The 12,984-nt window shown below is 40.5% G+C and overlaps 1 protein-coding gene across 1 annotated transcript in view; it reads left to right on the top strand.

Moving 5' to 3' along the window:
* The first annotated feature begins 3,162 nt into the window (after positions 1-3,162).
* LOC139129932 (uncharacterized) overlaps positions 3,163-12,984 on the top strand; it is a 59,864-nt gene continuing 50,042 nt past the window's right edge. The window contains exons 1-12 of the mRNA XM_070695626.1: positions 3,163-3,451; positions 3,809-3,873; positions 4,011-4,118; positions 4,646-4,922; positions 5,734-5,807; positions 6,134-6,244; positions 7,066-7,360; positions 8,806-8,879; positions 9,467-9,571; positions 10,284-10,560; positions 12,117-12,187; positions 12,807-12,911. Coding sequence (XP_070551727.1) covers positions 3,276-3,451; positions 3,809-3,873; positions 4,011-4,118; positions 4,646-4,922; positions 5,734-5,807; positions 6,134-6,244; positions 7,066-7,360; positions 8,806-8,879; positions 9,467-9,571; positions 10,284-10,560; positions 12,117-12,187; positions 12,807-12,911 — 1,738 coding nt within the window. The 5' untranslated portion in view covers positions 3,163-3,275. The remainder of the gene's footprint in view (positions 3,452-3,808; positions 3,874-4,010; positions 4,119-4,645; positions 4,923-5,733; positions 5,808-6,133; positions 6,245-7,065; positions 7,361-8,805; positions 8,880-9,466; positions 9,572-10,283; positions 10,561-12,116; positions 12,188-12,806; positions 12,912-12,984) is intronic.

A 12,984-nucleotide genomic window follows, 5' to 3' on the forward strand; every position in this document is an offset into this window, starting at 1 on the left:
AATTTAGTCTTTCACTTTCGAAGTGCATACTACCTGCAGTCAATGATTTTTACACCGATTTGTGTTTTGTTCTCTGTGTGATGCGACAGGACTAAAAGGAACTTATCTTGCATCGGGGTTTTTGAGATTGCTTTCCTACTCGATGGGCTTTTTCCAACGATTTTACATGCCAAGCATGGTCGCTAGAGTTTGTTTGCCTGGACACAGAAAATGTGCATGGCGATATAGATGAGTATGCCTTTATGTGATCAGGGCTTTCTTCTTACAGCTAGCGCTGTCTTTCCTCTATAGAAGACGCCCCCAAACAACATCCCCCCCCCCAAAAAAAAATATTGTTGTTCTTGTTTACATCACAACACCAGGTTGTAATTCCTGCACAGAACTGACAACATCTACCGGCAGTTTCTGTCACATGAATGTCATATTTTACAATGCAGTGTGATAGCACACGATACGAGGCAATGCGATATGATACGCTGTCATACTAATTTGCATGACATTGATAGGATTGAAATGTTAAATAGAATATGATGAAACTCACATCTTCTGACTGAACCTTTCCTCGCCCACAGTCTCGACTACGACCACTCAACCGCCAACAACTACACCAGGTAAGTTGGTTCTTTTTCGGATTCGTGCTTATGAATGCATTAGGCACTTTAAATAAAATTATTTATTTGCCGTTCGCGTGCTGGTAGGTTTTCAGAGAAAATTAAGAAAACATACACAATGTTAACACTGCTAAAAATAAAAATATTATTTTTCCAAAGGAAACCAAATAAAATTGAGCATACGTCATACACTTGTGTTTTTGTCTGTGTTTTTTTCCCCTGGCTGGCTGGTGGGTTTTTTAAAAATCCAAGGACGGCAAAAAAATAATTTTTTTAAATGGCCTTACAATAAATGTTATGTCCTATCTATTCATCTTTTGAACAGAATCTGAAGCCTACGTGTGTGGTAAACGACAGATTGATTGAGGCAATTAAATTGACAACATTTCTAAGGAGACTATGCTCTCTTCTCGTGCATGAATGTTTTGTTTATATCCTGCCCAGAACCCATCGACGCAAGCGCCCTCTGGATTCCCAAGGTTCAGTATTCCAGACCTGACGCTAAGGCAAACTGCGAGGTGTACGGAGGCAGCCTGGCAAAAATCAACACGAAAAGCACCCAGGCGCGCGCTGTCAGTTTTATCAATGCTTCTAAAGACATCCCATTCGAAGACCGATTCTACTTCGGCCTGCACTTGGACAACGGTGTGTGGCGGTACGAGGATGGCGAGGCAATTACCGGGTACGATAACTGGGCAGCTGGGGAGCCTGCTGTTGAAGGCTGGGAATGTGCTGCGATCAGGTAGGTACATTGTATCACAAATCTAGCGCATGAACAGATTGTCATGAGAGTGTATATTCTCACAATCGTCGGCTGAAAAGAAAGTTGCGTGTGTCAACTGGACAGGATGATGTTGTGAAATTAAATTGTAAGAGCCTTTTCCATGTATTTCAATCTAGATACATCAATTTTTTTCGCTAATGCAAATTATTTTATACTTATTCAGGTTATTCAGAAAAAAATCAGTCAAATTAAACATTCTCACTCCCTACTTCATAAACAGGGAGTCCCTCTTAATTATTTTCAAACTAAGCCGTGTAACTCTAGCGCAATTGATTTCGCTGTAGTTTGCAATATGCTAATTAGAATTGCACTGGTAAATCGCTGGATATTTATGCAGTCTGTAACATAATGTCATTGAAATGAACGTGATTGCATGGCGTAAAATGTGCAGACGACAGCAATTTACATTTTCATTGTTCTCCAGGACTGATAAAAATTTTGAATGGTATGCAGAAAATTGTACCAAAACCATCGGCCGAAATCATTTGTGCGAATTTGGTAAGTCGATACTTGTTTTATCATGTTGAAAAGGGTTTAAACAAACTCCCCTTTATTGCACTTTGCACTCAAGACTTTTACCAAAAAAGTAAACTTTTCCACATGGAAAAATTATATCATAACAATACTGGGACTAACTTGGGAGAATAGGATCTTTTAAGTGTTCAAATTTATCAAAAGTGTTAAATGCCTTATAGCTGAAAGTTGCAATATTATAAATTACCCATAAAAACATGTAAATTACAAAAAAGAAAGTAGAAGAGTTTAAATTTGCTGATTAAACCAACATTACTACAATATCCTATTCCCCAAATTAGTTCCAATTATGTTTAATTCTCTTCCCAAAGTCAACAATAAAAAGTCTGGGGTCACTCTGCAAATTTGGGGACTAGATATTCAACCAATTTACCCAAAATTTAAATTCAAAATGGCCGCTATCCAAGTCTTAACCTTTCACAAAATCAATCGATTGTATTATTCCACATAAATAGTAGGCTAGAGATTGTAAATATTTGTGAGTCAGAATATCTGACCAAAGGTGCATTTTACCTTTACGTTAATTAAATTCGATCTATTTTCTGTTTGTTTTGCATGCACCATGGCTTTCGGTTTTTTGGGCTCCCACTTGCGATAAATGTCAATCAAAAAATTTCAAAACTCGACGTTGGCAATTACTCTGACATTTGCCAATGTGTGTGTGGGTTTTTTTCAGATTGCTTTGATTCATCTTGGTGTCATAACGAAGGTATCGTCAATATTGACAGTGCGAGCGCATTATGTACGTGTGAGTGTTCGGCAGGTTGGGCGGGATTTTTTTGCCTCGGTAAGTTATTAATCCTTTGAGTGCCGAAGTCAATTTTTTCACCTTTATGAAATGTAACCCCGACAATTGTTTTCACATTTTTCAAAATTTTTATCAAAAATTGTAACCAATGAAAAGTGATGTCCATTTGGTCCAAAATTATCAAAATGATTACACAAAAATTATAAAAATTGGTAAAATGTTGTACTAATAATGATCTTGCGAAAAGAATAAGTTGTCTATGCAACTTACTTGCAACATGTCGTGAAAAGCTTAATCGGAAAGAGTGACGACCAAACTAACAACTGTTGCCCAGTCGTCGGCATTAACAAGATAACCCTTTTTCGTCTAATGATTCTCTGTTAATCTGTTCGATCTATAGCGAACAGATCAGGCTACAGACGCCCGTTCATGGCGACGAGACATTAACGTAATAAAGTGTACACATTGACTATTTACAGAACCAGACCCTATACCGACGGTACGCTACAAACTCTCACGAGAGTTGGCCAGTTTCACCAATGCCAGGGACGCATGCGCGACCTCTGGCGGTTCTCTCGCTCGGGTCCAATCAGACAAGATGTTTCAGAATCTCGTCAACTACGTTTTGCCCACTTTAGAGACGGAAGTTCTGATTGGCCTGCACAAGGTTAATGGCGTATGGATGGCCGACGACACCAATCAGCAGGGAGGGTACAACAACTGGGTCTACAACGTGGGATATAGTCCAGCTGGCAGGGAATGTGTATACATCGGGTATGCAGGCAGAGATTTGTCGTTATGCACAATCAAACGAAAACAAATTATATGCCCGAAACCCTTATGCTTTGAAGATAAAGGCAACTCTATGGCTATCCCTCTCAGAAGTATTGATAAAGTCACTTATTTGTTTTTACACTGTACAAACAGACCAATGTCCTCTTGGATTTCTCTAGAGTTTTCCTTGAAACTTACTAGAAATGGAAGCATTGTGTCAATAGGTTAAAAATCCCACGACAAATCAATATTTAAAAAAAAATCACCAAGTCAAGAGTACCCTGGGGCTGACAGCGAAACTCTTCAATAAATGTTGATATTTCGCCTTTCTTCTCTTCTCTATGCAACGAAACACAGCGTTGACAACGACTGGTTCCCGGTGGATTGTAGTATTTCGTCAAGAAGATACGTATGCGAATATGGTAAGTTTAAGACCCCAAAAATATGGGCATATGACATTGGTCTATATTTGCATCATGAAACTTGATATCAGAACAAAGATAGAAAAGAAGAGAAAAAAAAACAGTATGATCAGAGTATTTGTGATTTTCCCCATTAGATTGTGTTCCGGGTAGCGACTGGTGCAAAAATGGGGTCATTACTGCGCATGAGCAGGAGGGTTGTCACTGCGAGTGCAACACTGGATGGAGCGGGGAATATTGTGAAGGTGTGTGAAGTATTATGCTGTATTTAAAGTTACATTAACAATATTTTTCCCATCCTTAATCAGGGAAGGTGTTTTTGTGATCCATTGACTTTTGTTGGAACAATATAGGGCTTGGAATACTTGTTTCTTTGCTAAATAATGCACGTTACATTTTATACTTACATATTATTGAGAAACTTTGCAGGCTCTTTGAATAGACAATTCACCCTTAACTCGATATGTACAGCAACAATCCAAAAAATGACGTTAACCAGTGCTAGACCGAGACATTGTCACAGAGGACCTCATTCAGAAGGGGCGGGGTCAAGGAGCATGCTCAGAAACGATGACTCATTAAGTCGATCGATATCGATATACTGAATACAAAAGAGCAGTATTCTGACCCTGAAGGGTCGTTTGCCATTTTTGTTTTTCCGATAACCATGACTCAGGACTGTCCTTTTTTACTTCATGGATTATTTTCTCGCCATGTATGATTGGAACATTCGATTTTGCTACAGTGTAATTTTCCTTTCGATTTCTTCCAGTGTTCAGTGACATCATGTACTGGGTAAATCCCTTGCCTGTCAGTGGACTCTCAGCCAATGGCCAGTGTGCAGCCATGGGTGGTAGGCTCGCTCTTGTGCCAAATTTTGGTACGCAGCAGGCCATTGGTGCATTCATTTCAACGCAGGCGACGTCAGACAACAAACTGTACTTCGATCTGCGTATGGAAAACAGTGTGTGGATGAATAGCGTTGGCCAACAAGAATACTTTGATTGGGCGTTTGTTGCTGATCCTAGCCACGATTGCGCTACTCTGAGGTAATTGATTTAAATTGCATTAGAATGAAAGTGACATCAATAACGTATTGTTGTGTTTTACATACACAGTTATCTACATATTAAGCGAGTATGCATTCTATTCTAATATATATTAATATATATATATATATATATATATATAGTTATTTTTACGTAATACTGTCACATGTTTATCTGACCATCCATGTATATATAATTGTATGTATGTATGTATGTATGTATGTATGTATGTATGGATGTATTTATGGATGGATGTATGTATGTATGTATGTATGTATGTATGTATGTATGTATGTATGTATGTATGTATGTATGTATGTATGTATGTATGTATGTATGTATGTATGTATGTACGTATGTATATATGTATGTATGTATGTATGTATGTATGTATGTATGTATGTATGTAAAATTGTATGCATAATTGTATGCATAATTGTATGTATGTATGTATGTATGTATGTATGTATGTATGTATGTATGTATGTATGTATGTATGTATGTATGTATGTATGTATGTATGTATGTATGTATGTATGTATGTATGTATGTATGTATGTATGTATGTATGTATGTATGTATGTATGTATGTATGTATCATTGCATCTATAGTATGTATTATTCATCGATCTTTAATTATCTTGTACCCACAGTCCGTGTCGTGGATTGCCTTTCACGTAAACATCCATAAAAGTTAACAGATAAGTCTTTGCATAAAATGCATCGAACGAGATATTAGATCCATGATTTTCTCTTGTTTCATTTATATATTTTAAAAACCATCCTTTGAATGAATGTCTGTTCCTTGCAGAAAAGACAAGGCTTATGGTTTCCAATCGGTTTCTTGTACAACAGCTGGGGGCAGAATAAGTGTCTGCGAATTCGGTAAGTCTTACTGTCTTTGTAATTGCTTCGTTGACCGCTCTCTGATTTAACTGATAGATAGTCGCAATGAAAAAAACAAAAACATTTGCACTCAATGAGTAGAAAAACCAGCATAGCTACAGCTTTTGGGTCCATCCAGATACCCATGATCAGCGACGATCGTGATACAGCCAGACAATTAACATCAGATACGTTTTTTGGTAATCAACTGTGAGTCAAGTGACCTAAGGAATCGATATAATTTGTTAACATGTCAAAAGTCAGTCCGTGTTCGGTACATTTTCCGTAACTGTCCACACCGTTCGTGTCTCATTATCATGTAACAGACTGCTCGAACGGCGTGCAGTGGTGCAGGAACGGCGTGGTAGTAGCAGATCCAGTCAACGGATACTGTTCATGCGACTGCTCGGCTGGTTGGAAAGGACCTTTCTGTCTACGTAAGTACTTTTGATTTAATCCACCTTTGACAATAGCTCTTGGTGACATCTTCTGTTAAAAGCCCGAGTTATTTTGCCGTGTCGACGTGGAAGAATTGGAAGAATTACCACTGATGTAAGATACAACAATTGACGAAGATGGACCTCGGAGACAGATATTCGGACACTCAAATTCGTACAATTCTTTTCTGATCTACCACTTGCGGGGCTCATTTTAAAGCTCTTAGAGTAAGAATTCAAATATTTTTGCAGCCTAAGCATTTTTTCAAAAATCGAAAATGTGCTTTTCCCCATAGACTTAACACAGGGGTGGTGGCCATTTTGAATTTCAAAAATCCATTAATGTTAGCTAATTTGTTTCTCTAGTACCAAACTTTGCACGGTAACCCCTGATTTTTATACCTCATTTAGTAAGAGAATGGTTGAAAGTTTCATTGAGGAAAGTTTGAGCAAAAGTTAAAGAATTCACTTTCAAGGCGCATACTACCTTAATGGCGTCCTTGACTGCTTTCCTGATAGATCGAATCTTTCAAAAATTGAATATAAGAAATTTAGTTTTTTTTTAAGTTAGTCTATCAACTAGTGGAGCTTACCGTTAATCTTTATCTTGCAGTTTCACAAAAAGAAACTTTTTTGTGAATTCAGTAATTTTTGTATCGTAACGTTTCGTTAATCGCTACAAAAGTGAATATCAGATGGATCAGGGAATGACAAATATCCTTCACTTATCTCAGCAGTGTTGTACCAAGCGAAACCAGTGCCATACGTTAAAATGTGAAGCAAATAAAACGCTTTCATTTCGCCAACAATTGTCATTTCAGAACCTGACACGCCACCAACGGTACGTTATCGACTTTCATCGCAGAAGGAAAATTACTCCGCGGCAAAGTCTAGCTGCGAAGCCCTCGGCGGTGATTTGGCGCGAATGCAATCCGAAGGCATGTTTCAGAATCTCCTCGCCTTCACGGGCACAACTTCCGAAACGGAGATTTTGGTCGGCTTACGCAAGAATGCCGGGGTGTGGATGGCTGATGACGTCACACAGCAGGGCGGCTACGGCGCGTGGAACAAATATGTAGCAAACTCTGACGCCGGAAGGGAGTGCGCCTACGTCAGGTAATTTCGGTGGGCGTAGTGATACGTGTACATGTATATTCAAACCTAGACTCTCCACAGTCGCTGTGCCTTGTTTTGTGCGCGATGGGCCTGCATTCGAAAGCTGTGCAGCTGTAAGCACGCGCTGCCAGACACAGCGACTGTCAGTTCTTGCAAGGATATGAATATTCATAAGGGTAGTGACGTCAAAAGAAACACCTATCTAACTGGGCGGAGAGAATATATACTAGTAGCTGGTAGACTTATATACGCTGTATGTTTTTATTTATCATTTTTAATTTTATTTGGCTATGGTACTTGCCATTTTTTGTTTGTGTGACGGATGTGTGGAGTTCTGTAAAGTACCCGGATCAGGCAGAAATCCGACCGGTCGCTTGCAAGAACGTCCAGACCCTGGGATTCGCGTCGCGTCTCTGAAGGGCGCGCGCGTGTTCCAACAGGGAAGAACGCGAATCGCACGGTCTCTGCCAGACTAATTCAAACCATGTAAGGTGGCGGGAACAGTCTCTCCATGACTAAAATGACAGGAAGATATAGCATATTTTTTGCAGATATGCTTCTCAATATGATACAGAGAAACAGCATCATTTGGTATATTAATACTCCATTTGGAATTTAAAATTGAAAGCAAAACAAAACGAAAGCGTGACAAACAACCAAACGAACAGATGTTGGCGGGAAAAATCCGTACATTTTCGCTCACTTTATCAATGTGACATCCAAGACAACCTTGATGGTTAGAAATCTCACAATGCGACGACTCGTACCAATATGCGTACAATTATTGCTGTAAAAAGTTTGAACAGCATTGCCAGCAAGTATCCTTCTATTTCAAAAAAAGGCGCGAACCCATTGGAATGTTTAGGGGTACTCTGTAAGCTTTCCGGCATACAATTGTAGATTTTTTGGGGCTTCGACATTTTTGTTTTGGTATTGCATACATAACTTTCTTCAGAATTCCAAATTTTTTCTGAGTTTTTTGAATGAATTTTCATGGTAAATGGAGAAAAACTGCAAATTACCTGTAGTAATGTTTGGTTTGCAAATTTTCTACCATTTTCTTTGTACCATCTAATGATCGACCCCTTACACCCGAATTATAACTCAGTTCAGGGTAACGTGCGCCTTGGGATAGATATTAGGGGGTTTACTTTCCTCATTGAGCCAATCAAATTCCCAGCGGTGTATTTTTATAACATCGAAAATTTTATGCTTATACATACAGTTGAAACATTGGTGGCGGCCATTTGCAATTTCAAGGGTCAATAAATATTGGGTATTCCGCTTCGGTAGTACAAAGTTTGCAAGGTAGCCCCTGATTTTTATTGTTTATTTCGAATGGGGATTGTTCAAAGTTTCTCAAAGGCAAGTTTAAGCAAAAGTTTGTCCTTTAATTTTGCCGCGCGCACTAACGTAATTGACATTCAAACTATTTTCTGTTTTAGTACATTGAATGGTGCTGATGAATGGTACATGGTAGATTGTGACTCTACATCGCGAAAACACGTTTGCGAATTCGGTAGGTCATGGTCACATTTAGCTATCGAGATACACGCGTATTCAGTCCAGCAAGACTACTAAGGACAGTGTGCAACCCTCCATGCTTAATTGTCTCACGAACATATCCTTAAAGTCTCATTAGCTGTCTCGTTTGACATATTTCCCCAATAAGACGGCATAAAATACCAAGGATTGAAATAGTGAAAGACAACATTGCTTAATAACGGGAATCCAGATCTTTCTCTGGAGATTGAAAGCGTAAAAATGATACAGCTAAAGGAACAATATTTGAAAACAAATCGACTTTGAATTAACGTATTACTATTCGTCTTCAAAACTTGCTGCTTAAGATGCTGAAATAAAAGTTCTAGTTCTGCAACTTAATACGAAATATGTATGACAGATTTTGTACTTTAAGGAATGTTAAGTCTTAAGTTTGAAGATATCTTGCAAGCCAAGCAGATCGTCCTACAAGTGACTAATCAACAAACCATTGGAAATGTTGTTGTAATATTGGCCATCACTAAGTACCTGGCAAGATGTAGTCGCCCAGCTCTGTCCACTGTTTCTGTGTCCTTGATCTTCATTCACATGTCTTCTTGACAGATTGTACCTCCGGCGAGTGGTGCATCAACGGTCAGGTTGTCCCAGACGCTGAGGACGGCTGTATGTGCGTGTGCTCTGCGGGATGGACAGGCGAGTTCTGCGAAGGTGAGGAGTTTTATCGTTGAAAACCAAATTATCACTATTTCGATAGAAGTGATATCCGATTCGGCATCACTTCGCCAATTCTCGTGGATATTTTGCCTCACGCCAAGGGACAGAACATTTACACTTTAAAGGATATCGAATGCACCTGTAGAGTATTGAATTCTATTGTCGATTACAATATGTGAGGGTGAAAAATTACGTTGATAAGCAGCTGATCGTCGATCACATGATAAACGCTTCAAGGCACCGTGGGGGAGTTGTTAGGGTACCAGTCTCACAACCAGGGCATGGTGAGTTGCAGACCCGGGAAGAGCCGAGTAACCGACTCACTGACGCAGGATGATGAGATCGAGACTTTGACAGGGTGTTATGGGCCCTGAGCAAGGCACTTTGCTCCGTTAGGTAGTGGGTTATGTGTACCTCATCCTGTAATTGGGCATTTGCCTATTGGATGATGGACGGAATAAAAAAGATGACACCTGAAAGCCAGTCCTCCCTTTTTGTAAGATTGCGTTTACCCCTGATCACTTGAGAGACGTCTGTAGCGACATTACAGATGTGGTATTTATGTTGAAAAATGAACGTGCCTTTCAGCAGTCCAATAAAAGAAAATTATGTCCTTATAGAGATTCAAAACTAATCCAATACTGCATTCAATACCATCGTGCTCATGTTATGGGCTCCTTTTTTGTCTCCGTATAACCGTGCACAGTACGAACCGACGTACGCTATTGGGTGAACCCGTCCCCGGTCAGCGGAACCACCGCCGCAGAAGGGTGCGCAATCAGGGGTGGCCGACTGGCCGTGTCATCCAACTCGGGGACCAACCAGATGATCGCCGCGTATCTCAGCGAGCACAGCACTTCCTTTACCAAGTTTTTTTTCGACCTGACAAAGGTGGACGGCGTCTGGGTGAACCAGGATGGCGAGCAGGAGTACTTCAACTGGGGGTATAAGGTTGAAGATTCCGATGGCTGCGCAACGCTGCGGTAAGTACATGTGACCCACAGGCGCTTGGCACATTGCTGGGATAATAATCGTATTTAATATGTAGAATGTCTATATACGACTTGATTATTCAATAAAAGAATCACCATACGTGATATTAGTGTAGGCCTACAGGCCTACATGTTGACTGGGGCGAATGGCTATGGCTGCCTGGCTCGGGCCCGGCGAACGCACTGCATAATCATCAATGTGTAGAATGTCTACATGTACGTGTCCAATGAGAGAAGAGCAATATTGAAAGACAATACGTCATCTGCCAAGGGTTGTATGCAGTACGTCATTGCATGCAGCTGATTCAAAATGGCCGGCGCTGGGTTGGTGTGCCCAGCCGATTTCAGGACGATTTCTCGCCAGTAGCATAGGGTAAGGTATTATTTTAGGCAAAAGAGACCAGTCGATCGATTGTTTATGCAACCATCTGACCGTTGACCAGTTTTTATCACCGGAAACGCTCAGAGTTCGTGAATTTCGCTGATTTATGAAATCGGGCGGTGAAAAGCTTTCTTACCTTTCCATCCTGTCTGTGCAGCAGTGGACAACGTGCCCAAGCCGGGCCCAAGCCCTGCAGAGCTCTACAGCCGCTCGGTTAAGCTAGCCGACATGTACAGTAATATCACGTACCGTTATTCTTTATTAAATAATCAAGTCATGTAGACATTCTACACATTGATGATTATGCAGTGCGTTCGCCGGGCCCGAGCCAGGCAGCCATAGCCATTCGCCCCAGTCAACATGTAGGCCTGTAGGCCTACACTAATATCACATCATTTTCTTTTATTGAATATCAAGTCGTATATAGACATTCTACATATTAAATACGATTATTATCCCGGCAATGTGCCAAGCGCCTGTGATGTGACCAAAACCGTTTGCGTCATTGTGAAACAAAATGGACGATGCTCTGATAGGCAGTATTAAATGCAATCCGCAGAAATTATAAAACTGGAAGACAAAAATTGCTGAAAGTCACGTAAGCGCCACGCCACATAGAATACACCGGGCAAAGGTATGAATTTTGCTCATGTCCGCCCACTCTCCGTAAAGTCCACTTCAGTCCCCGTGTTTTCACGACTTTCAATCATACGTTGTTTACCAGCGTTTGGTTGGCCAGTCCATCAGTGATCAGGTAACTGATGAGACATCAGATTCAATTTTCTGACCTGCCTCTTATGCGCTGTGGATCAGCTTTACACGATATCATGCCTGTAGATCAGCAGAGGTTTTTTATCTCCGAATTCTTCGTTTGAGGAGAGATACCAAGCGGCCCTGACTGATTGAGGAACAGCTAATTACAAAATCCTTCAACAGAATTATCGACAACATCTGTGTATAATGCATGTAATATCTGAGCCTTGTCTTTGACTTTTCCAGTATCAATGACCTATTGATAGTCCCCTAACCTTCTAGCTCGTTTTAGTTTACGTATCAGTAATTGTCGACAATATCAACTCCTGCTAGGGCATACATTTATGACGAATTATTTTGTGATATCCGTCTTTGAAATGTGTTGCGAATTACTTTGGTTTTTTCCTTTCAGAAGCGACGCTGACTTCAAATGGGACGCTGTGCCGTGCTCTTGGGCCAACAGACTTGGCGTTTGTGAATTTGGTAAGTCACGGCCGCGTCTCTAGGGAGTTTATGACGTCAATGTGTGACCCGGGGCACTTCTGCATATACAGTACATGTAGTTTTGACAGGATTCCTGTTAAGCATTTGTTTTAATTTTTCTGTACCCATCAAGGAATGCATTAATTCCGCTCAATGGTTTTATTTAGCTTTCAAACTGGAAACCGTTTAAATTCACTTACCGAACAAAATCCTAACCATCAATTTCATGCATCTCTTAGTGTACATGTTCTATCTAACGTTCTAAGTTTAAAACTGTTTGAGTGGCCCACAGTTTTTTTGCATTGTCCAGGCCGTTTGATCGGAATTCTGTGCCAAATTTGTTATATATAGATGCGCATAAGGTCATGTTATAATAAAGTCATCAAAATTACACACGGGTACTCAGAGGACGCTGCCGGGCAGAGGAAACCTGAGCTGTGGAAACGCAGCTATCTGTCGACGCACGCTACCCCGCCAACAGATAGCTGGGTTTCCACAGCTAACGAAACCTATCCGACTGACCGCACGAGGGCGCGGTAGACCAAAATCATCGACAGCCGAAAATTAAACACCGCACATTGACTTCATTATCATATTGTCTCCTTTTTTATTTGCGAAGAGTGCGTCAGCAACACATCGTGGTGTCTACACGGAACTGTTAAGATGCTGAGCGTAGGATGTGTCTGTGAATGTACGTATGCTTGGACAGGAGACTTCTGCGACGGTAAGTACCCCACCCCCTCCTCCCCTGTCACAAAACTCCTAAGTTTTTTCGCCCGTTTGCATCCTTGGAAATT

This window comes from Ptychodera flava, chromosome 3 (genome assembly GCF_041260155.1).
Source record: "Ptychodera flava strain L36383 chromosome 3, AS_Pfla_20210202, whole genome shotgun sequence".
Taxonomy (NCBI): domain Eukaryota; kingdom Metazoa; phylum Hemichordata; class Enteropneusta; family Ptychoderidae; genus Ptychodera; species Ptychodera flava.